This window comes from Engystomops pustulosus, chromosome 5 (genome assembly GCF_040894005.1).
Source record: "Engystomops pustulosus chromosome 5, aEngPut4.maternal, whole genome shotgun sequence".
In the NCBI taxonomy this organism is placed as follows: domain Eukaryota; kingdom Metazoa; phylum Chordata; class Amphibia; order Anura; family Leptodactylidae; genus Engystomops; species Engystomops pustulosus.
Window position 1 is genome coordinate 195,719,955 of NC_092415.1, and position 26,744 is coordinate 195,746,698.

Genomic DNA, 26,744 nt, shown 5'->3' on the forward strand with positions numbered 1-26,744 from the left:
TCCTTTACTTTTCCATCTTATTGTCTGTTCCCAAAAAGCAGCATTTCACCCAAATTTGCATATTGTGTTAATGAAAGGCAACCATGTATGGTCCAATGTTTCTTAAAAACCAAAAGAATATGGAAAACTTTCCCGGAGAACTCAGACAGATCTTAACCTTGTCCAACAACATGGAATAAATTGGTCTAAGCTCCAAATTAATTAGCCCCAAATCACACTAAAAAAGAAACAAAATAAACACAGATCCCAAACTAGGCCACTGTATTCACTTACTGCTTTTCTTCTGGGCATCATCACATACTACATGTTGCCTCAGGAACCTGTCTGCTAGTTTCTGTTGGGCCTTGTGCTGACCTGTCTGCTAGTTTCTGTTGGGCCTGGTGCTGACCTGTCTGCTAGTTTCTGTTGGGCCTGGTGCTGACCTGTCTGCTAGTTTCTGTTGGGCCTGGTGCTGACCTGTCTGCTAGTTTCTGTTGGGCCTGGTGCTTACCTGTCTGCTAGTTTCTGTTGGGCCTGGTGCTGACCTGTCTGCTAGTTTCTGTTGGGCCTGGTGCTGACCTGTCTGCTAGTTTCTGTTGGGCCTGGTGCTGACCTGTCTGCTAGTTTCTGTTGGGCCTGGTGCTGACCTGTCTGCTAGTTTCTGTTGGGCCTGGTGCTTACCTGTCTGCTAGTTTCTGTTGGGCCTGGTGCTGACCTGTCTGCTAGTCTCTGTTGGGCCTGGTGCTGACCTGTCTGCTAGTTTCTGTTGGGCCTGGTGCTGACCTGTCTGCTAGTTTCTGTTGGGCCTTGTGCTGACCTGTCTGCTAGTTTCTGTTGGGCCTTGTGCTGACCTGTCTGCTAGTTTCTGTTGGGCCTGGTGCTGACCTGTCTGCTAGTTTCTGTTGGGCCTGGTGCTGACCTGTCTGCTAGTTTCTGTTGGGCCTGGTGCTGACCTGTCTGCTAGTTTCTGTTGGGCCTGGTGCTGACCTGTCTGCTAGTTTCTGTTGGGCCTGGTGCTGACCTGTCTGCTAGTTTCTGTTGGGCCTGGTGCTGACCTGTCTGCTAGTTTCTGTTGGACCTAGTGCTGACCTGTCTGCTAGTTTCTGTTGGGCCTGGTGCTGACCTGTCTGCTAGTTTCTGTTGGGCCTGGTGCTGACCTGTCTGCTAGTTTCTGTTGGGCCTGGTGCTGACCTGTCTGCTGGTTTCTGTTGGGCCTGGTGCTGACCTGTCTGCTAGTTTCTGTTGGGCCTGGTGCTGACCTGTCTGCTAGTTTCTGTTGGGCCTGGTGCTGACCTGTCTGCTAGTTTCTGTTGGGCCTGGTGCTGACCTGTCTGCTAGTTTCTGTTGGGCCTGGTGCTGACCTGTCTGCTAGTTTCTGTTGGGCCTGGTGCTGACCTGTCTGCTGGTTTCTGTTGGGCCTGGTGCTGACCTGTCTGCTAGTTTCTGTTGGGCCTGGTGCTGACCTGTCTGCTAGTTTCTGTTGGGCCTGGTGCTGACCTGTCTGCTAGTTTCTGTTGGGCCTTGTGCTGACCTGTCTGCTAGTTTCTGTTGGACCTAGTGCTGACCTGTCTGCTAGTTTCTGTTGGGCCTGGTGCTGACCTGTCTGCTAGTTTCTGTTGGGCCTGGTGCTGACCTGTCTGCTAGTCTCTGTTGGGCCTGGTGCCGACCTGTCTGCTAGTTTCTGTTGGGCCTGGTGCTGACCTGTCTGCTAGTTTCTGTTGGGCCTGGTGCTGACCTGTCTGCTAGTTTCTGTTGGGCCTGGTGCTGACCTGTCTTCTAGTTTCTGTTGGGCCTGGTGCTGATAATAATCATGTTCTAGAGGTCTTCAACTTTAACAAACCCAATGCTGGAGAAATCTGACTGGGATCACACAATTTTTTAGGAAGAAACACGTGCACTTAAATGGATGCTTGCCCCAAGCAGGTGAGTGACATCAGAAATATCACATCAAACATCCTGATGTCCCCTCCTTATCTCCATTTAATGGTTCATCACATTATTTGGCCTCATAGGTAAAACATGAGATTTATCATTAATAAAATGTTCTGTTGGTTTCTATGAAATCTTTGATCTCTCTATGTATCTATCTCATATCTTCCCATCTATCTCTATCTCCTCCCATTCTTTTCTTTTCTATTTCTTTCTTTTTCTCTATTTCTCTCTCCTTTTTTTCTGTCTTTATTTCTTTCATTCATTGTTTCTTTCTTTCCCTCTTTCTTTCGTTCTTTCATCTTTTTCTCTCTCTTTCTTTCTCTATATTGTTCTTTCTCTCCTTCCTCTTATCTTTATCTCTCTCACACACTCTTTCATTCTCTATTTTGCTCTTTTTCCTTCAGTCCTTCTCTCTTCCTTTTTCTTTTTATTTCTTATTCTTTCCTTCTCTCCCTTTCTTTATTTCTTTCCTTTTTTTTCGATCTCTTTCCATCCCTCTCCCTTTTTCTTTCTTTTTTTTTCTTTAATTGTTTCTTTCTTTCATCTTTTTCTCTCTCTTTCTCAATGTTGTTCTCTCTTTTTTTTTTCTTTCTCTTTCCTTCCTTTTCATTCATTCATCTCTCTCTTTTTTTGTTCTCTCTTTTTTTGTTCTCTCTTTCCTTCAGTCCTTCTCTCCTCGCTCCCTTTTTCTTTCTTTCTTTCTTTCTCTCTTCTTTCTTTCTCTCTCTTCTTTCTACCTTTGTTTCGTCTCTTTATCTCTTTCGCTTTTTTTCTTTCTTTCCTTTGTTCTTTCTCTCTTTGGGTTTCTTTCTCTCTTTTTCTTTTTACCAGCTTCTTGTGGAGACCCAATCCATAATCTATAATAAATGACATGGCGCACAACATACAATAACCTCATATTTAGGTCACATATCACTTTACAACAATTTGGGAAATAACCCAAGAGTAACATTTCTCCCTCCGACCACCCGGAGCAATCGGTTTACACGCAGAAATGTGTTGTCAGCGATATATATTGTGAGCAGCAGGAGGACGACGCCATTTCATCATTTCCATAGTGACCTTTAGGCTCATTGTAATACGGGCAGAGATTTCCATGGAGTAATAATGATCCCTCCGCTGCTGTATTCAAGATGATGCTTGTAGGAAGCGAATATAACATGAAGTCCCCCCCTGCTGTGCCAAATGATGGATTTTGGGGAGGGGGTGGGGGGCGCAGAACTCAATGTACATCTGTAACATGGATAATATCCAAAAAGCATAAATACCAATGAAAATATTTGGCCAACGCTTCATAAAGTCAACAGCGAGGCCTCCAGCATGAAGTCACAAGTATAAGCAATACAAGGCCGGACACCGCGGGACATCCCATCCTTTTCATCTCCCTCAAATGTTTATGTTCTCCTAAGCGGGCCCCCGGGGGCCCCCCAGAGATAATATTTACTATAAGGCTATTAAAAGTTACCTCCTAACAGAATACAAATCAGATCCATGGTGAGAAGTGAATGGCAAATGACAGCGAGTCCTGACCATGAGCCGTGTATTAGGGCAGGATGAAAGGACAATCCGGGACGGTGAGTGGATGTTACCGTAGTGAGGAGGTTAGGGAGGACACAGGAAACCACCACGTGTAGGAACGTTACACCGTCACATCTGGTGTTTCACCGGCTCAGATGGAGAATGTGATGAGATACGGGAACTCACATAGAGAGTAACAATTCCAGGGTCAAAATATGAGAAGATCCGGCCTACGCTGTGTACAATGCACAGACGTCCCTGATTTTCCATCATCAAAGGTTAAATAGTCAGACATTTGTTCAAGAAACGTTCTAGAAATCCATAAAATGAGGAAATAAAAGAAACTTATCAGAGGAAAGTACTTACCTCTCCACTTACATGACTCACCTTGATATTTAATGGAAATCTACCATCACAATCCATCCTGATAAACCAGGGACATTACTCATAGATCCAGGCACCGGGACTGTGGGAATCTTCTTATAGTTGCTATCCATGGCCTCCTCCTTCCTTCTAAAATCAACTTTTATAATTATGCTAATGACTCAAAGCCCCTCCGTGCTGTAGCTTTACAGGCTGTTACACTGTGCAGGGAGAAGGGGCCTGAGCCTCTTAATAGATACAGGCACCAGAATAGGGAATACATTCCCTCCTATAATTGGCTACTAAGCTTTAGCCATTTGCATCAATTAACCCTTCACTGTACCGTTTCCTGCTCTGATATAATGTACATTAACTTTGTGGTAAGACATCTGGCATGATTGTTAGTATAATTCATGTACTGCCATTGATACTGTGACATCACTGCGTGTATTATCTCTGTACTGTGACATCACTGTGTGTATTATCCCTGTACTGTGACATCACTGTGTGTATTATCCCTATACTGTGACATCACTGCGTGTATTATTCCTGTACTGTGACATCACTGTGTGTATTATCCCCTGTACTGTGACATCACTGTGTGTATTATCCCTGTACTGTGACATCACTGTGTGTATTATCTCTGTACTGTGACATCACTGTGTGTATTATCCCTGTACTGTGACATCACTGTGTGTATTATCCCTGTACTGTGACATCACTGTGTGTATTATCTCTGTACTGTGACATCACTGTGTGTATTATTCCTGTACTGTGACATCACTGTGTGTATTATTCCTGTACTGTGACATCCCTGTGTGTATTATCCGTGTACTGTGACATCACTGTGTGTATTGTCCCTGTACTGTGACATCACTGTGTGTATTGTCCCTGTACTGTGACATCACTGGGTGTATTATCCCTGTACTGTGACATCACTGTGTGTATTATCCCTGTACTGTGACATCACTGTGTGTATTGTCCCTGTACTGTGACATCACTGTGTGTATTGTCCCTGTACTGTGACATCACTGGGTGTATTATCCCTGTACTGTGACATCACTGTGTGTATTATCCCTGTACTGTGACATCGCTGTGTGTATTATCCCTGTACTGTGACATCACTGCGTGTATTATCCCTGTACTGTGACATCACTGTGTGTATTATCCCTGTACTGTGACATCACTGTGTGTATTGTCCCTGCACTGTGTGACATCACTGTGTGTATTGTCCCTGCACTGTGTGACATCACTGTGTGTATTATCCCTGTACTGTGACATCACTGTGTGTATTATCTCTGTACTGTGACATCACTGTGTGTAGTATCCCTGTACTGTGACATCACTGTGTGTATTATCTCTGTACTGTGACATCACTGTGTGTATTATCTCTGTAGTGTGACATCACTGTGTGTAGTATCCCTGTACTGTGACATCACTGTGTGTACTATCCCAGTACTGTGACATCACTGTGTGTATTATCCCTGTACTGTGACATCACTGTGTGTATTATCCCTGTACTGTGACATCACTGTGTATATTATCCCTGTACTGTGACATCACTGTGTGTATTATCCCTGTACTGTGACATCACTGTGTGTATTTTCCCTGTACTGTGACATCACTGTGTATTATCTCTGTACTGTGACATCACTGTGTGTATTATCCCTGTACTGTGACATCACTGTGTGTATTATCCCTGTACTGTGAAATCACTGTGTGTAGTATCCCTGTACTGTGACATCACTGTGTGTATTATCCCTGTACTGTGACATCACTGTGTGTATTATCCCTGTACTGTGACATCACTGTGTGTATTACACCTGTACTGTGACATCACTGTGTATATTATCCCTGTACTGTGACATCACTGTGTGTATTATCCCTGTACTGTGACATCACTGTGTGTATTATCCCTGTACTGTGACATCACTGTGTATATTATCCCTGTACTGTGACATCACTGTGTGTATTATCCCTGTACTGTGACATCTCTGTACTGTGACAACCTATAATTAGTGCTAATAGTGGGGGACCCTCGTGCTGTCTCTGCTGTAGGCACCAATGTGCCTGTAAGTCCCCTACTAAGTCCTGCATTTGCCTCTTGATGAAATAAGTGACACACAGTCCTGATGCATTTCCCCTTTTATTGTCCTGGGCACATTGCATAGTGATACGTCCGTCCTCCCAGGGTCATGGTATTTGTACAAGCATCGGTTGGTTTCATGGAAAAACAATACTGGGAGGGACGGAAGGAAAATCTCCTCCGTGACATGAACTCCTTGTATGGACCTAACGCCAGAAGGAGCGAGCGTGGAAAATACATTCAGGGGATTTGTGTATTCCAAAAAAACAGGTCCCAAAAAAAGCAGATCTGAAAATAAGATTATGTTCACGTGAGGAATGGAAATTTCTAGAATACGACCATGGGGATGTAGAGAGACAGAGCAACAGTATTGGGTATCAGAGGAGGCATCTACCACGGCTTCAAGGTCCTGGTGTAACTAGGTGCTCCCTCTGAACTCCCTATGGTTATTCCATATTCAATGTATATCTCACTACCAAGGAATCTACAACATGTATATAAGAGATGCACCAAATGCCAGTGTAAACATATCATAGGGTCATTACATATTGCACAGATAAGTACATTTTGCTGAATTCTAAAGTGTGGCCCTCAAACTAGCCATACGTTTGGGATTTGAGATGGTTGAACAAGTTTGGCCTTTTTTTATGGCTCTTACAAGGATGACAGAAGACACCCAGGGTCAGTTGATCCACCATGATGGATTGATTCGGCCAAGGTCAAATATTGTTGGTCCAAAAGTCGTTCTTGCCACATGACGGATCTCCACCCCATCAATGGAAGCCATCATTTTGATGAAGGTATCGTTCTTAAAAAAAAAACTTTCAACCTTCACAAACCAAACATGAATTAGAAATTGTTCCAAAAACAGCCACCTGAAATCCATAATGTATGGTCATCTGAGTGTCACAAGAAGAAGAACCTCCTAACTAAAGGGATAGACCATCACAATCACCATTATAACTATCTCTTAACATGTTCCTCCTCCTACTATGTTCCATTTAAAATGCTGGTGTCCTGTTACATGGCAGAGGAGAACCTTTGGCCCCTCCTAGATGAAGGACTCACTCCTTCAACTCTGCACTCCCTTTAAAGGGGTTATCCAGGTTTTAAAAATTACTTATGGCCGGGCTGGGGAGGGCTATTTAAACATAATAAACCTGTACTTACCTCCTCCGGCACTGCCGCCGTCCCGCGCCGCCGTCCCTTCGATCCGTGCCCCTGTTTGTTTACAGGGGCACGGAAGCCGCGCACAGGGAGCTTCCGGTCCGCGATGTGGACGGCTCCTCCCATCCGTCCCTATCTCTCAGCGTTGTAAGCACTGGGAGATGGTGTCGGATAGGAGCTTCCGGCCGTCCGGAAGCTCCCTGTGCGCCCTTGTAATGAGACCGGCGCACGGAGAAGACCGGCCGCGGCGCGGGACATCGGCAGCACCGGAGGAGGTGAGTACATGTTTATTAGGTTTAAATAGCCCTCCCCAGCCCGGCCATAAGAAATTTTTAAAACCCGGATAACCCCTTTAAATAAACCTAGATAACCAAAATCATGTGTGGGATCCTCTGGACTCCCGAAGGATAGGAAGGTGCCATCATCTGAACAACGTGGTGGTCACCATGCTTTGGTTCTCTAGTTGTGGCAAGTCTAGAAGACCCTGAACTCCAGACCCAAGAAGAAGCATGTTGGTGTATATATGTATATCTTCTAATAATAATAAAAAAAACTTAAGAGATAACCAAATTGGAAGTTGTGTTAGTTCTCTGGAAACCAGTATTAGAGAGGGGCACCAATACTCTAAATGTTGGCTTCCATTCAAAGGCTATCAGAGCAACAGCAGAAGACATTGGGGGTCATTTACTAAGGGCCCGATTCGCGTTTTCCAGACGTGTTACCCGAATATTTCCGATTTGCACCGATTTCCCCTGTATTGCCCCGGGATTTTGGCGCACGCGATCGGATTGTGGCGCATCGGCGCTGGCATGCACGCAACGGAAATGGGGGGGCGTGGCCGAACGAAAACCCGACGGATTCGGAAAAAACGCTGCATTGAAAACAAAAAAAGTGTCGCGGAGCTTGCACTTACCTTCACTAGGAATAGGCCGGTGAACTTGAGCACGTTCCGATGCTTTTCAGCGCTTTAATGAATCCCGGACGGACCCGAATCCACTGCAGAGAACGCGCCGGTGGATCGCGAATGGACCGGGTAAGTAAATCTGCCCCATTGTTTGGAGGACTCAAACAACCCTTAGGCTCATTCAGTCTTTGTGTGTGTCATCTTCATTTTTGAGTGCAAAAGGATATAATATCCAGCCATGTAGGTCATGTCTCATGGTCTACGACTAATTATCCCGTGTGACACACATGAAGGCACTGCTTAATACGGTATCGTTATAGTGTAACAGTGTAACAAATGATATAAATAAAGTGAGTGCTATATAAAGTGATCTCAGGTATCAGACATTCGGAGAAGAACACAAAAAAGTTCCATTCTGTCACCTACTCAACCCAAATCTTGACCCAGACTGAAGACTTCGATGAGGTCTGATGTCTCCAGTTCCATACAATGCTTCCGTACTGGGTAGGTGTCATCCATACATTGGCATTCATTAAGAAGAACATATTTGCTATCCACAAAAGCCTTTGACATTTTGTACAAATGTATAAAATATTATATACAGATCTTAGTTACATTTTGGAAGCCTCGAGAAGAAGAAAAAGGAGGTTGTGCTTCCTTCCAAAGAATCTTAACCCAGTTTCAAAAACATATTCCAAAAATCTGACTTCCCAGTGATCCAACGGAGTTCTGTTCCATCGTCGGCATGTTCCCAGGTCCTTTGCAGAACAGTAGTGGTTCTAAATTTGGTCAACATCCTGGTACAGTAATAAAGGCCATCACAAGTCTCTGGAGTGTATCTGCATGTAACCAGCAAAGATTCAAGTAAAAACTTCATCTGTGATGTTGAAGGAGTATTTTTTTTTATCTTCGACAAATGTTCCTCGAGTGGTTGATACAGCGCAACTCAGATGCAGCATAGTGGCAATGCAGGTACATTCAATCTTTGGCCCTCCGCATGGCAGTACTACAGTACGTGAGGTTTTTTTCATGCTTCAGATGTCTTATTTGTTAATTTTTCTGTGTCGTCGGTTACATCTTCTTGTGGTGGCCTCGCCCGATCGAAGAATCCACACTTAAGAAATAGAGAAACGAATGTTAGCACAAGGATTGGCATAAGGATTTATGCTGCAACATGAGACATCAGCCGGTTAGATGTAGGCCAAAGCCACCAATTTCTTCTTAACCATCAAACCATCTAATGCGCACAAGGCCTCCGAACTCTCGTCTGACAAAAGTTGTTGGAGGAAAGAAGAATTGGGAAGTTGAATTCAACGGAGTGATAAGCCACCATAGGAGGAGTTTTAGCAGAATTCGGAGAACATGCATGCTTAGCCAAGCTGAAAGCACATGTGTTCGAAGGGAAATTTGTTGGCCGAATGAGCGTCCAACTGAGACCTTGCCAAAGTTTATGGCTGACAATGGTCAGCCATACAATGTGCCCATTGTATGGAGTATGTTGTACTTCTTATACCGGTGTTTCGTGCCTATGTACTCTACTGTATTACAGTCAAGATATACTGTTGTTTTGAGGGTCGTAAATGTACTGCGATATGTTAATTCCTCATTAAGGAGGTATTCCGGATACTAACAACTATGGATTATGCCATTTCTAAGGCACAAAGACTATTGGTAGAGCATGGAGTCAAATTTGGCAATCCAGAAAATTTAGCAATGACTGTACATGAGCAGATGTGAAGAGATGGTTATGATTAGGCCTATAAGAGTTTCATGTGTCTACATATGAGATACTTATAGCATATGTCTTATTGTGATCAAATACCCCTGCTTTCCCATTCTCTCTATAAGTCATGAGTAAAAGAATAGTCTACCATAGATTATTGACAATAAAAACTTTCATTGATGACTAGGGATGAACAGATCTATTCAGCTTTGGGTTCTTTCAGGTTCAGCCAAACCCGAACCTGAAAGTTTGGTTCGGTAAAATCTGCATAGCCATCGCAATGATCGGTCGTGCATGTGCCAACAGCATTTCAAGAGTTAACACCCAGGATCGTTGCCATTAACGATCACGGGTGTATAGATAAGAGGTCATCCCAAACGCCAAATTACTGGATGAAGTCCAAGTTTGGGGACCTGAACCCACAATGTTTGGCAAAGACCCAAACATTGCGGTTTCTGGTCCACTCAACACTACCGATAACCTTCCCTCATTATACCTAATGGGGGTAATTTACTAAAGACCTGATTCACGTTTTTTTGCGACGGGTTAACCGAATATTTCCGTTTTGCGATGATTTTCCCTGTATTGCCTGGGGATTTCGGCACACGCGATCGGATTGTGGCACATTGGTGCCGGCATGCACGAGACTGAAATTGGGGGGCGTGGCCGTACGAAAAGCCGACGGATTCAGAAAAACCGTCGCATTAAAAAAAAAAAGGGTCGCTGGACACGAGCTTACCTGCACTCGCCCGGCTTGGTGAAGATCAGTGCAATCCGATGAACTTCAGCACAGCAGCGACACCTGGTGGACGTCGGAGGAACTACCTTAGTGAATCGCCGGAAGACCCGAATCCACCGCAGAGAACGCGCCGCTGGATCGCGAATGGACCGGGTAAGTAAATCTGCCCCAATATGCAGTGTTGGACTGGGATACCTTGGGCCCACCAGTAAAATCTGATCTTGGGGTCCACCACAACTATCAGTTTGTTACATAATCTATTAATATAATCATATAAATACATAGGATAGATGAGATGCTCTATGCTATATATATATATATATATAAATTACAGAGAGGATACCTTGTCCAGCACCACTTATGCAGGGCCTGGGCGTTCAGCTAGCTCAGGGGCCCACCGGTGGATCCACTTGTCCACCTGTGGGCCAGTCCGAGCCTGATTATATGTATTTGATCAGTGGGGTAAAACGCCCTGAGTATTCGTCGATCACCTCTTCTGGGAATCAGAAGTAGACGGCTTCATATAGAGAGAACTGCAGCTAAGCTCTAAATAAAAACTCTTTTGTTACCATATTTTATGGGGGAAAAATTTGCACAAAAATATATAAATTAAAGTTTAAATAATAAAAAATTAAAAAAAAAGATTCCTTACGTTTATATTATAAAAACAAAAATCAACAATTTCGAGAAGTTCAACATACAACTAAAAAAAACGCACATTTCCTGACTACCTGTTTTTACAATAATACAAAAACATCCAACTCCATCCCCCCCCCCCCGAAGCTGATGGATGTAGCAGGTTTTAGCTCCGGAGTCCTGGCTGAGCGCTGTCCGCATTGTTATGCTCCGATAATGTTGTAAATTCATTAAAGGAGGAACATTCCTAGAGAAATATGTTTTTTCTTGAATCCCCTAATGCCTGTAACCTGCCCAGTGCTGTTATTTCTAGTACAAAAAATCCCGGATTTATTACCAAGTGCAACGAGGCACCATCTCTACGGTTACGGTTTCAGTTTGGACGAGCGGTCCGGCGACTTTATAGTAGTCTGGAGATTTCATTGTTTGTATGGAGCCTTTAGCCAGGAAGACCCCCCCCCCCCCAACCATAAAGCGTCCAAGTGTCCATCATGGAGCCTTGTACAAAGCCACCTTAATCCAGTCTGGATACAAATAGTATCTTTCACTCCTAATGTTTAATAGTTTTTGGGCTTTGCTGTTTTTTGAGGGCAAAAACTTCTGATTTGAACAAAGCGATCAAGTCTGGCGGCTCCATGTCAGCCACACATCATCTTTCTGGTTGAAGAGAGGAAAGAGGAGAGGGGTCGGTAAGATGGAAAGAATACACCCAAAAATATATGTACCGTATACAGGCAGTCCCCGGGTACGTACAAAATTCTGTAGGTTCGTTCATAAGTTGAATTTGTATGTAAGTCGGAACTGTATATTTTATCATTGTAATCCCAGCCAGAACTTTTTTGGTCTCTGTGACAATTGGATTTTAAAAATGTTGGGTTGTCATAAGAACCAGAATTATCAATAAAGCTTCATTGCAGACACCTGTGATAACTGTTACAGCTGATTATTGTAGCCTAAGGTTAAAGTACAGTAATTTAACAATATCCAGGGGTCCGTTTGTAACTAGGAGTCGTCTGTAATTTGGGTGTTCTTAAGTAGGGGACCGCCCGTACTTTGGAAATCTATTGTTTATCATTTTGATTGATTGTATCAGCCTGTATATTGTTGCCTCATGGGAGACTGTTATTTTATTTTTATATCTAAAATCTACATTAAAAAAATAAAAATAAAAAAAATAATAATAAATGACTAATTGACCTAATGGATTTGTCCCGGATGTTAAAAAGAAAATGTACATACCATATATACTCGAGTATAAGCCTCATTTTTCAGCACCAAAAAAATGTGCTGAAACCCCAAACTCGGCTTATACTCGAGTTAAAAAAATATAGGTTTTTGTGGTTAAAATAGGGGCCTCGGCTTATACTTGGGTCGGCTTATACTCGAGTATATACGGTATGCTGGAGGAGGGATTGCTATGAAATAATAAACAACGGTACACCCGTTCTCCAGCATCACCCCTCTTCACTATTGTTGTATGTTTACAGAGACTGGCGCTCCTATCCCGACCACTGCTGCGAGCCTGCTACAGCATTAGTTTCCGTGTGTAGCAGTCACATGACAGTAGTCAGGAGCCCCAGGAGAGCGAAAGACTATTACTGTATTACTGATTTATGCAAAGTTTGATGACATATTAGGTAGACTTTCAATCTCACCTTCCACATGACTACTGTAAGTATGGCTAAAACCAGCAGCCCCAGTAGAATCGCCAGGATGATGACCCATAAAGGAATGGAGAATGTAACGTTTGGAGTCGCCCAAATCACTGATGTCTTTATCTGGAAAACAAAAAAAAGCACAAATAAACAGAAAATACATAAGTCATCTGGGTCCATACATTCCTTATCGCTCAATCCACTTTGCTTAACGTGAACAGGAAAATTGGAGGGTGGAAGGTTTCAGGAACAATCTGATAGGACGGGATTCGGGAAAGTACTTTCCTGGTCAGATCTGTTATCTGGATTTTGGAAGACGCTTAAAAACCCCAAACATGAACACATACTTATAGGCCGGTGATAAATGGAGGACGACTTCCTTTATGGGAGCAGAACAAGAACTCTTAAGCCCATGATCCGCTCTCTAGGAAACCATAAATCTTTCATATCTGATGGCTGAAAGGTTAAATATACATTTTACAGCGCCGCAACGTAAAAAATACATTTACATTACCGCTATAAGGAGAGATGTCAGGACTCGGAAAGGTTTCCTGCAAACTTTGAGGTGAGGTTTGATTTTTTTGGCTCGTGTAATAGACAGAGATGCCTCATTGTTTTTCTACTACTGTGTCCTTATATAAACACACCTTATAGGGAATCCTATAGGGAAGGAGCTTCTTATTACCATAAACCCAAGAATTTGAATATCATCATAGCGTCCAAGTTTAATCCTGCTCATGTGGATCCTGGAAGAGCAAGAAGATGCAGTAGTGGGGTGGATTTTGTGAGCCGGGCATTGTAGGACCTAAACAAGTTTCCGGGCAGGGATACATGAACAAACAGTAACTATCCCTAAATAATCTCTCAATTCTAGAGACTACCCAATCCATTCAATAACTCGTCTCAACCAGTGATTGGCTGGACAGGCAAATTGGGATGTTTGCTATTTGTTGGCAATAAATGAAAATTGTTAAGTGATCGTTGATGGATCAATAATCAATCTTTAGGTCACCAGGAATGTTATTTTTACATGGTGACAGGTTCCAACAGTCTATTCTATGTTGATTTTTAAAAATGCCTTTGTCAGAATTTGGAATCATTACAGCGCTTTAGAATAGTTTATTTCACATTACCTGGCTCCCTGCCAGCAGTGCGTGGTGAGACCCTGGAAAAGGCATTTTTAAAATCAGGATAGCATTGGCTATAGGAACCTGTCACCAGTTAAAAATTACATTCCTGCTGACAGGTGCAATTAATATTGTCACATTTGGAGGCAATGGGGATCATTTACTAAGGGCCCGATTCGCGTTTTCCCGACGTGTTACCCGAATATTTCCGGTTTGCGCCAATTTGCCCTGAATTGCCCTGGGATTTTGGCGCACGCGATCGGATTGTGGCGCATCGGCGCTGGCATGCACGCGACGGAAATCGGGGGGCGTGGCCAAACAAAAACCCGACGGATTCGGCAAAAAACGCCCCATTTTTTTAAAAAAATGGGTCGCGAAAATTGCACTTACCTTCACTCAGCCCGGCTCGGTGTATTCCAGTGCGTTCCGATGCTCTTCAGCGCATACCTTAATAATTCCCGTCTGGCTCCGAATCCAGGGCAGAGAACGTGCAGCTGGATCGCGAATGGGCCGGGTAAGTAAATCTGCCCCAATATTTTACCCAATAAGGAACAAAGCAAAAGGATCGGCTGAAAAAAAGAAGGAATGCTCCCATCGCTGATCCCCTATAGCTGCCATTCCGATGCTTCCTACATCCATGTCCCTCACAGGAAGTGGCAGCTCAGCCAATCACTGGTCAAGCCTAAGCCAGAGATCGGCTGAGCAGAACCTCTTAAGGGGCCATGGGGTGTTGTTAATGGTGTTGTGGAATGGAGATTAGGGAAGTGAATTTTGTTTTTTAACCAATTTTGAACATAAACATTTCCCTGGCCTGTGTTGGTGTACAAAGGTTCGGCGATGACGTTGTATAGACAGTATTCAACCAGTTCAGCCTGTCATAGACATGGTGTCATTGCAGATCCTGTGTTGGTATACCACCGGTGACAGGGAGGAACCTCCTTTATTTCCCCCCTCCTGGGGCCATGAGTAAAAAAAAATAATAATTTGATCCATAACATCCCCTTTAAGGCCCCAGGGGTCAGAGCTCAACTGATTAAACTTTTACAGAGGTCAGTAGTGAAATAGAGGTACAGGATTTTTTCCGGATCTTTCCATTGATTCAGTTTGATAGTATGAACCATCACTACGTCATCATACTGGTCAAATATCAGGTTATTAGTCTCAGCAGAAGCATCTGTCATCTACGCGGAAATGTGCTTCACAGATGGTCAGGGTCATGTGCTCCGCATATGGTAATGTTATCGGAGCATCGGGCCAGGAGGCAGGTGGATGGCCCGGTCTTCATACCATGAACTTCTAAGACTCCACCAAGGCTTAAAGAAAACATCCAAAGTGTCAAATAATGTGGAAGTGAGGATGAATGGTAAGTGCAGGACACCTATCCCTGGACGCCACAACGTCTCTGCCCTTCCTTAGAAGGAAATCGCTGCTTCCTCTGACACTGAGCTGCTCAGAATTTCTGAACCATTAATCTTTATAGTCACACAAAGCAAAGTATCTGCCCTCGTATTGTAGTAACAGCCACGAACAAGGTGGCCCCAAAATTCTACACGTATCAGATTATGTCGGACCTCAAGGTCGGTGGTAGGTCATGCCATTCATAGTCAGATGTTAAAATGTTTCTCTGCTTTGGACTGTTCCGACTGTTGTAGGGTGACAGCCCGGTGCCTGCAGAGAGATCTCTGAGTTCCAACTCTGTCAGCCCTGCCATAGGTTTGCCCCGACTGACCTATAGTCTCTGAACTTTGGTCTGCTGTTTGGAAAACTAATAGATTCTGCTTAGAATAGACACATCTCTTTTTGCCATTAGCAGTGCCCTGGATCAGAGAGAGCATTGAGCTTTGGACATTTGTGGACATTTGAATATTTCCCCTATATTAGTCAGCAGCTTCTTACTTTTTTTTACATCAATGGTTAACTTGCATTAATCTATAGTGTTTTTTTATATATACTTTCTGTTGATTATTACTACAACAACCCTTTCTACAGGTCTATACAGATAAACATTGAGAGATATTTCTGATTGTGTCTCTAACTAAAGAGAAGCCAGTATAATTTTCCACAGCTATAAAAGACATTGTGGGTCATTTACTAAGGGCCCGATTCGCGTTTTCCCGATGTGTTACCCGAATATTTCCAATTTGCGCCGATTTCCCCTGTATTGCCCCGGGATTTTGGCGCACGCGATCGGATTGTGGCGCATCGGCGCTGGCATGCACGCGACGGAAATCGGGGGGCGTGGCCGAGCGAAAACCCGACGGATTCGGAAAAACCGCCGCATTTAAAAAAAGAAATGTGTCGCTTGGGACGCGCTTACCTTCACTCGGTCCGGCCCGATGAACTCCAGCGCGTTCAGATGCTTTTTAGCGCAGCAGCGCCACCTTATGGACGGTGGAGGAACTACCTTGATGAATCCCGGCCGGACCCTAATCCAGCGCAGAGAACGCGCCGCTGGATCGCGAACGGACCGGGTAAATAAATCTGCCCCATTGGGGCTTATTTACTAAGGGTCCGCGGATCACACTTTAGTCAGATATTCTGACGTTTTGGGGATTTGCGCTGTGAGGACAGGTGTTTAGAAGGGGATTTTGGTGCACGCGACAGCGTTGTGCCGACTTTCATGCAACAGAAATTGGGGGACGTGCCATCGGACGATCCGACTGATTCGGACTGAGCGCGGGATTTAACTATAAAATTGTGTCGCAAGCCCAAGCACTTACATGCACCAGGAAGAAGGAGGTGAACTCCGGGGACCTGAGCGGGGAAGCGACACATGCAGGATATCGGGCGCACAATCTTAGTGAATCGCGGCACAGTGCATTCCAGTTGAACATTGCGGACTGCTAAGTAAATGTGCCCCATTGTTTTGAAGAAAGAAAAACAGACTTGTTTACCACAAAAGCGGACATCCTGACCCTTAGAATGACAGATGCTGTCTGGAAAATTGTTTACACTTTAGAAACTTGCTGCCATAGAATATTATAGGCCACCAATGTAAGTCTATGGGAGAATGCTTTGTCATTGTGCCAAAATAGAAGGTATATAAAGAGAACAGTCCCCCCTAGTGTCTTGCAGTTAAGTCTATCTGAACAACCAGAAGAAGAAGCTGAGACTGGGATACTGTGCCATAGACCCTGGGCTACAAGCCTTTGACCAGGGTACAAACCTCTCCTCAGTGTTTAACCCTTCTTCTGCCAGGGAGGACATTATAAAAGTCGCCCTGTGATTTGCTGGTATTGTTTTGCACCTGAACTTCTTCAGTAAAGAAGGAAACTGTTCCCTGTAGACCCGGACTCTCTGGACTTATTTTCCATTGGGGTGCACCGCGCCTTACCATCCCTTCCAGAGAGCAGCACGTGGTGACACCTCAACGGTGCCTGGTGGACCCAGCACAGCGCTGGGGCCACCGCTACAGAACTGCACATTCTGTTCTTCTTCTGGAGTTAATAGCCTCACTGTTTTATTCCACTTTTAGCAATGGCAAGGAAGATACAGATTGCTGCTAGATGGAGGAAGGATTCCCTTTCCTTTTCTGCAATGACTAACCATCTTAACTTAACGATGTTATTTGAAGGGATTGAAGCTGCTAGAGTTGACCGAATAGATCAGTCCAATAATATTTGGATTCTGTCCTCAGATCGACATAGTGAAGGAGGAGCGATCTCCTTGATTGGTCGGATCCATACCTCGCTCCATGGCCCCTTCTTCTTGATTCTACTGAACCATGAAGATTTATTCCTATATACAAAATTTTGGTGTGGTTTAACTCTTCGGCCTCCCTCCCCGCGGTTCAGCCTTGCATGGATGCAAAACACATCTGTAAATACCTTCAGGCTACTACTCAGCTCTGTATTAAAGGCAACATTTAGATAGTATTTGTTTTAGTGTTTAAATTCTGCACATGCCAAATGTCACAGATCCCCCTCCCCGAATTTCAATGATTTTGCTCTTTTTTTCCCCCCTCTCAATCAGAAGCGCACGCAGCCCGGGTCACATAGCAGCGTAAATACACAACACTGTAAACACATGTCAATAATATTAATTGCCCCGAGCGCCGTCTTTATGTTTTCTTTAGAATGTTTTCCAGCAATTGCATCGCGAATCATTACTTCCCTTATTAAAATCCTCCAGTCTCTCATTCAGTGTCTGTGTTTATAGCGATTTATGAGAGCGACAAAGTGTTATTAGGGAACATCAAATATACAGTGAGTTACGGGGCTCATTATATGCACGGAGTAGACACGAAATGTACATTTACCACCAATGAATTGTCCCTGTGTTGTGGTGGAGAATGGGAAATGTTAGCAAGAAATGGAACAAATTTGTGTTCATTGACAGATGAGAGAAACCTCTTAAGGAGTTGTCCATGGAATTGTTGGGGTTTAAGCAGGGGTGGATATCGTCTAGTATGTTTATAAATGGTTGAGATGAGTTGGATGTGGTAAAGGTGGTGTAAAATAGCCACATTTTAGAGCTGGATCCCTATAACTCTACCGATGCTCAGCTTAGATAGACCTTGCACTGCACGGGGATCTCAGTTTGTTGAACAACTTGTTCTGCAGCTATAAATATGGTGGGGCTACAGTACTTAGTACCTATCCTTCCTGTTGTTCTTGAGGCTCTCCAGATTCTACGTGGTTTTATCTTCATGGGAAGATAGCTTGGATGATTGGAAGTGTCAGGATTGGGGATGCGTGGATCATCGCGACCCCCGCGGGAGATGGTACTAGCCAACACCTGGGACCGGAGTCTAAGTGGCACCTGGTCATCACCAGAGCCCGCCGCAAAGCGGGATGAACTTGCTGCGGCAGGGTGCCACCAGGTCGTTCCACAGGTGCGACTAGCCCGCGGTGGCAGCCAAAGTCGAGGTACCTTAGCAGGACAAAGTCTCGTGGTCAGGTTCAGGCACAGGGTCAGGGCAGGCAGCAGAGATGCAAGGTGAAGTCCAAATCCAGGGTCAGCAACGGGAGGTCCAGGCAGATGGGAATGGGAGGACAGACACACAGGACACAGGAACACGGAGGAACTCTGGTAACACAGGAACGCAGGAACACAGGACTCAGGAGAAGGAACACACAGGAACGCAGGAATACTCAGAAATGTTGCAGGGAAGCTTTCACAATGCCATAGGCACAAAGATCCGGCAGGGTTTGCAGAAAGAGGAAGGCTTATATGGATATGTGGAAATGACCAGCGCTGGCCCTTTAAATTAAGAGAAGCCGGCGCGCCAGCGCCCTAGGAGGCGTGGATGTGCACAGCGGACGGGACCGAGACAGGAGCTGGGACGGGTAAGATGCGCGGTCGATGCGCTGGCGGGCGCATAGGGGCATGGGTGAGCCCGCGACCCGCGATATGGGACCACCTGTGACAGGAAGGCTGTGTAAACCTGGATCCAGTACTTGGATAGCCAAATACCATTACTCCTCATCTGTCCCTGGCAGGTGTGATCTCAAAGGGTTCGAGAACCGAATCATTTCTGACATCTCTTTTGACATTTCAACAATAAAAAAACACACCTTATAATATTGTGAAAACCTACTTGCCAACCTTTTCTTTTCCCCAAAATCTGAGGATGTCTTGAGAAGATTCTCCAGCCACCAACAACTGAGGAGGTCTTAAAAAGATTCTCCAAACAAAACCATACTTATTAGATGGTCATTGGGCCTACTGAAACTAGTAAATTCATATGATGCACATCTACTATGCTTGGCTATTGCATGTAGACACCAAAGCACGGATGGACGGCTACTAGTCCTTGACCTTCAGTATGTGGACCCTTCTTGAAATTATGGAATAGCTTGAGGTGTTTGTAGAATACCATGGAACCTTTGCACTGTCACACCTTTAGCAACACTCACAAGAATCTACCACCTCAATATATAGTGAGAGACCGGCCTTATGTACTTACTGCTATACTCGCTGCAGGCAGCTTTGCAGGTTGAACACTATATGGCATCTTCTTTACTTCAAACGACACCCAGGCTGTAAGCGAGTAATATTCATTGTTCCTCTGCAACAGAAACATAATTATACTTTACTTAAAGCGATATTGACCACATTGGCCAAAGAGACATGGTTTATAAAGAGACGTGTTTGGCAGTAATCGGAACGGAGATCGAGATGTGACTGGGAGGTCTTATAGACAACAAAATTATGCAAATTAGATTCCCCTCAAGATAGAAGAAACAGTCTGTTGAGCGTCATTTATTTGGTACAAGACCTTAAGTCACTAAATGAACCAATAAAAAGCCTTCAAAAAAATCTATGATAACCAACCAAACCAGAGACCTGTAGATCTGTAGATCTATAGACAGTCGTGTTGCTCCTAATCCTTCTTCTCAACGTTGCGGAGTAAAATTAGACTAAAAAAAACATTTTAATACAGACAGTGGCGTAACTAGGAGAGACAGGGCCCCCTAGCAGGCTACTGCATGGGGCCCCCCTTCCCACTTAAAAAATATACATATTTGTATACTCACACATGCGAGTTACAATCACATATAAATACACTCATGTGCATATACACATACATACAGTGCCATATGCAACAAACTCACATATACAGACACCATATACACATCACAGATACTGCATGTATACATCACAGTATGTTATATACATATTATGCTAGACATGTGCAGTACAATATAGATATAATGGTGCACATCCTCCATTCTTTATTGTGTCAGTTCAGATGACGGGGCCCTCTGACACTGCGGGCCCCATAGCGGCTGCTATGGCTGCTACCGCTGTAGTTACGCCCCTGAATACAGATCATGGGTTGTACTGGTTCCCCAGCAGGATTACCTACATGGAGAACCAGATACTACTTCACCATCCAAGGCATCATAGCTATCTTGTCTACTCCAACCAGACCACAAACCTTGCTGACTCAAAGCAAGATTGCCGTAACCACCAATTACAGATGGGTGTCTTTGGTTTCGGGTAATTTCCCTAGCCATGTTTTGGGGCATTTTAGTAGGCCCACCAATGATGTACAGGGTGACAACCCATAGAGATAGTAATTATACCATCTGCAGTATATCATCGTTGGCTTCTGACACAATTCAACAACATGTCTTATGTGTTAGAGATGTTGTGGTCTGCGATTCCCTAGAAGATATATTACCCACTGTCATTTTACTCAATGCTCTGGTAAGATCATAAAGTCCATGTGGTCTAACCCAACCAAGGCGGACTCCCTACTGAGTGGGTATGTTTTATGGTGGTTGTGATCTTCTTGTTGAGGTTCTTCTTCTCAAGTCAACTTTGAATGTTTATTCTTCCTTCAAGAAGAACCAACTGATGATGGAACAAATCAGAGTTCTCCATACTGATGGCTTCAACATCAACGACGTCTATACTATATCTCTCCAAATGGAAATCCCAGACCCAGGTAAGCTTTGTATAGCACCTCCCGAATCCCCCAGAGCCTGGAGCATAAAGCAGACGTCCACAGACGAGCCAGCTTCTAGTAATGTAATAGATATCTGGCCGAATGCCAGATGTGAACACAACTCAAAGATTTGCATTTCATCCTCTCCGGGAGGAAACATTTCTGAAGTCTCCCTGACATTGTGCACAACATTGACTTCCAATTAAAGAAAACCTGGAGCAGAATAGAATAATTTATGGCTTCTCTTCCTGAAATAATTCCTTGCAGACCTTGTATCACACGCACATATTTTAATGCTTTTCTTCCTTTGTTTTGTCTCTACTATTCCTTTCTATATATAGAAGTCCCTGGAGGGACAAGGAGCTGTTTTTATCTCAAAATTGTAGTTTTTTTTGGTTGTTGTGATTTTATACAGTCGTACAATGGAGCGAGAGGTGTCAGATACTAAAACAATATGTTATCATAGGTAGGAGATGAATCGGGCGGCCTGTGATAGAGTATAATGGCTGCAGAATCCTGAGAGGGGAAATATGAGATCCGGGTTCTGCAGATAATTGTATATGACAAATTGGGACCCACAGTCACTACTATAACTACTGTATATAGAGTTGGGTAAGTGGCAATAACCGTCTGCGTATGTGTTTTGTGATGGTCTGCCTTCTCCTATCCTGTATATATGGGCACTGCACAGTACTACTACTCCTATCCTGTATATATGGGCACTGCACAGTACTACTACTCCTATCCTGTATATATAGGCACAGCACAGTACTACTACTCCTATCCTGTATATATGGGCACTGCACAGTACTACTACTCCTATCCTGTATATATGGGCACTGCACAGTACTACTACTCCTATCCTGTATATATAGGCACAGCACAGTACTACTACTCCTATCCTGTATATATGGGCACTGCACAGTACTACTACTCCTATCCTGTATATATAGGCACAGCGCAGTACTACTACTCCTATCCTGTATATATGTGCACAGCACAGGACTACTACTCCTATCCTGTATATATGGACACAGCACAGTACTACTACTCCTATCCTGTATATATGGGCACAGCACATTACTACTACTTCTATCCTGTATATATGGGCACTGCACAGTACTACTACTCCTATCCTGTATATATGGGCACAGCACATTACTACTACTTCTATCCTGTATATATGGGCACAGCACAGTACTACTACTCCTATCTTGTATATATGGGCACAGCACAGTACTACTACTCCTATCCTGTATATATGGGCACAGCATTGTACTACTACTCCCATCTTGTATATATGGGCACAGCACAGTACTACTACTCCCATCTTGTATATATGGGCACAGCACAGTACTACTACTCCTATCCTGTATATATGGGCACAGCACAGTACTACTACTCCTATCCTGTATATATGGACACAGCACAGTACTACTACTCCCATCTTGTATATATGGGCACAGCACAGTACTACTACTCCCATCTTGTATATATGGGCACAGCACAGTACTACTACTCCTATCCTGTATATATGGGCACAGCACAGTACTACTACTCCTATCGTGTATATATGGGCACAGCATTGTACTACTACTCCCATCTTGTATATATGGGCACAGCACAGTACTACTACTCCCATCTTGTATATATGGGCACAGCACAGTACTACTACTCCCATCTTGTATATATGGGCACAGCACAGTACTACTACTCCGATCCTGTATATATGGGCACAGCACAGTACTACTACTCCTATCCTGTATATATGGGCACAGCACAGTACTACTACTCCTATCGTGTATATATGGGCACAGCATTGTACTACTACTCCCATCTTGTATATATGGGCACAGCACAGTACTACTACTCCCATCTTGTATATATGGGCACACCACTGTACGGTCTACAAAACCCTATGCAAGGGATCAACCACTGACTTCAGCTGAGCTAAAGTAAAAGTGGCCCAAAACCCCTTTCTATATGGGCGTCAGTCTTCTCAGAACCGATCTGGAAGTAAATTGTATCCATCAGACATTAAAACAAGTGCTGGAAACAGCCAAAAATCTGGTTTATGTTCAGTCTCCACTAGAAAGTTCTTATAGCACCAGATGGAAAATCTGGAGCCGCTATTCTGTATAATACATATACTACACAGTATAGTAAGTGCTTACTGCTAGATCTGATCTCATTTGTAACACAAAGATCAATCATCTTCTGAATATTCTTCACTTTGATATTTCTCCAGAAGCCTCCGCTCCTGGCCGCCGGACAACGCAAACAGTCATTATGTCATTGTACTAATCGCTGCTCCGAAAATAACCCTCCCAGTGTCTATAATAAGAATAGGAGACACCCAGTGTATATTATTGTACGTGTAACCAGTGCAAAGCCATAAGAGACGTGATATACAGATGTGTCCTTCCTTATCTTTCTTCTGGGGTCATGATATCCTGAGATGTCACATCTGTATCCATATAGTATAATTATATGTGTTAAGCTGTAAATGTTGCAGATAGGACACTATGTACAATCTGCTCAGCTCCTCCTGCTCTATAACATGCTGCCTGCAGATATTACACTATGTACAATCTCCTCAGCTCCTCCTGCTCTATAACATGCTGCCTGCAGATAGGACACTATGTACAATCTGCTCAGCTCCTCCTGCTCTATGACATGCTCCCTGCAGATAGGACACTATGTACAATCTACTCAACTCCTCCTGCTCTTTAACATGCTCCCTGCAGATAGGACACTTCGTACAATCTGATCAGCGCATTCTGATCTTTAACATGCTGCCTGTAGATAGGACACTATGTACAATCTGCTCAGCTCCTCCTGCTCTATAACATGCTGCCTGCAGATAGGACACTATGTACAATCTGCTCAGATCCTACTGCTCTACAACATGCTCCCTGCAGATAGGACACTATGTACAATTTGCTCAGATCCTACTGCTCTATAACATGCTCCCTGCAGATAGGACACTATGTACAATCTGCTCAGATCCTACTGCTCTATAACATGCTGCCTGTAGATAGGACACTATGTACAATCTGCTCAGATCCTACTGCTCTACAACATGCTCCCTGCAGATAGGACACTATGTACAATCTGCTCAGATCCTACTGCTCTATAACATGCTCCCTGCAGATAGGACACTATGTACAATCTGCTCAGATCCTACTGCTCTATAACATGCTGCCTGTAGATAGGACACTATGTACAATCTGCTCAGATCCTACTGCTCTACAACATGCTCCCTGCAGATAGGACACTATGTACAATCTTCTCAGATCCTACTGCTCTATAACATGCTGCCTGCAGATATTACACTATTTATAATCTGTTCAGCTCCTCCTGCTCTATAACCTGCTGCCTGCAGATAGGACACTATTTATATTCTGCTCAGCTCCTATGGCTCTATAACATGCTTCCTGCAGATAGGGCACTATGTACAATCTGCTCAGCTCCTCCTGCTCTATAACATGTTGCCTGCAGATAGGACACTATGCACAATCTGCTCAGCTCCTCCTGCTGTATAACAAGCGCCTTAAATTATAGGACTGATAAACATTTTGGAAAAACTGCAGCCCTATGAAGGGGTTGTCATTACTGTATAATATTATTATTAACTATTAGTTACCTGGAGGAAGGTTTCCGCCCATAACCGCGATCGTATCTTTATCACTGCTCGTTCTGCGCCTCGTAATTGCTTCACTGTACAGGAAATTGTTAAACATTGCACATTGGTGCAATTCTGTAATAAGAAAAATAGAAAAAAACATGAAAATATGCCTTGATAATAAGAATTTACAGCTAAACTACCATATGTGTGGTGTATTTGTCTAGGACAGTGATGGCTAACCTTTTAGAGGCCGAGTGCCCAAACTACAACAAAGACCCGCTTATTTATCGCAAAGTGCCAACACAGAAATGTAATTTGTGATTTATACTCTTCTCTGTCACAGTTTTCATTGATATCAGCACCTGAGGACACCAATATGGCAGAAAATAGTCCCAGGTAGCGCTGTCACTTAAAATAGCTCTGTGCACAGCAAGTCCTGGGCTGTCTGGGACTGCAGGAGGACACATGGAGTCATCTCTGGTGATGGCCTGAGTGCCCACAGAAAGGGCTGTGAGTGCCACCTCTGGCACCAGTGACATAGGTTAGCCATCACTGGTCTAGGACATTATGTACAATCTGCTGAGCTACTGCTGCTTTATAACATGCTGCCTGCAGATAAGACACTATGTACAATCTGCTGAGCTACTGCTGCTTTATAACATGCTGCCTGCAGATAGGACACTATGTACAATCTGCTCAGCTCCTCCTGCTCTATAACATGCTGCCTGCAGATAGGACACTATGTACAATCTGTTCAGCTCCTCCTGCTCTATAACATACTGCCTGCAGATAGGACACTATATACAATCTGCTCAGCTCCTCCTGCTCTATAGCATACTGCCTGAAGATAGGACACTATGTACAATCTGCTCAGCTCCTCCTGCTCTATAACATACTGCCGGAAGATAGGACACTATGTACAATCTGCTCAGCTCCTCCTGCTCTATAACATGCTGCCTGAAGATAGGACACTATATACAATCTGCTCAGCTCCTCCTGCTCTATAACATACTGCCTGAAGATAGGACACTATGTACAATCTGCTCAGCTCCTCCTGCTCTATAACATGCTGCCTGCCCCTACTGCTCTATAACATGCAGATCAAAAGCTATATTCAACATCGCAATTGCCTTTAAAGGAAGTTTAATGTCCATACAAGAACGTTACTTCTGTTCTGTTTTTGCATGTTACAGAATTCTTCTCGTTATCTACAACAGATTTAGGGGCCGAGCCAACAAGTAATTACAAAATCTTCCAACAGCAATCACATAAAAATCGTAACAAAACATCTTTCCAGACGAGAAAACAAGCCAACGACCTGGAGCAAATAATCAAATGTGGTTCTAATTAATGGTACAAAAAAAAATGTAGCACAAGCAACAGATCGAAACGCTGCAATACTTATTCCTGAAGATGCCCATAGACGAATTATACATCACTAGAATCTTTGGGCACAGGTTGGCAAATTGTCAAATACTGTTACTTCCAAGATACTTTGTACAATCTGCTCAGCTCCTCCTGCTCTATAACATGCTGCCGGCAGATAGGACACTATGTACAATCTGCTCACCCCCTCTGCTCTATAACATGCTGCCTGCAGATAGGACACTATGTACAATCTGATCAGCTCTTCCTGCTCTATGACATGCTGCCTGCACATAGGACACTATGTACAAACCTACTCAGCTCCTCCTGCTCTATAACATGCTGCCTGCAGACAGGACACTGTGTACAATATGCTCAGCTCCTCCTGCTCTATAACATGCTGCCTGCAGATAGGACACATTGTACAATCTGTTCAGCTCCTCATGCTCTATAACAGGCTGCCTGCAGATAGGACACTATGTACAATCCGCTCAGCTCCCCCTGCTCTATAACATGCTGTCTGCAG

At 43.9% G+C, this 26,744-nt stretch overlaps 1 protein-coding gene across 3 annotated transcripts in view; it reads right to left on the reverse strand.

Annotated features, from left to right (window-relative positions):
- Positions 1-7,947: 7,947 nt before the first annotated feature.
- Positions 7,948-26,744, reverse strand: part of ITGA8 (integrin subunit alpha 8) — a 139,625-nt gene continuing 120,828 nt past the window's right edge. For 2 of the 3 annotated variants that reach the window (XM_072154271.1, XM_072154272.1), the window contains 4 exons: positions 24,872-24,985; positions 19,738-19,839; positions 12,703-12,825; positions 7,948-9,063 (listed from right to left, as the gene is read on the reverse strand). In XM_072154271.1, coding sequence (XP_072010372.1) covers positions 8,977-9,063; positions 12,703-12,825; positions 19,738-19,839; positions 24,872-24,985 — 426 coding nt within the window. In that variant the 3' untranslated portion in view covers positions 7,948-8,976. The remainder of the gene's footprint in view (positions 9,064-12,702; positions 12,826-19,737; positions 19,840-24,871; positions 24,986-26,744) is intronic. The other variant, XM_072154273.1, reaches the window with a different exon arrangement.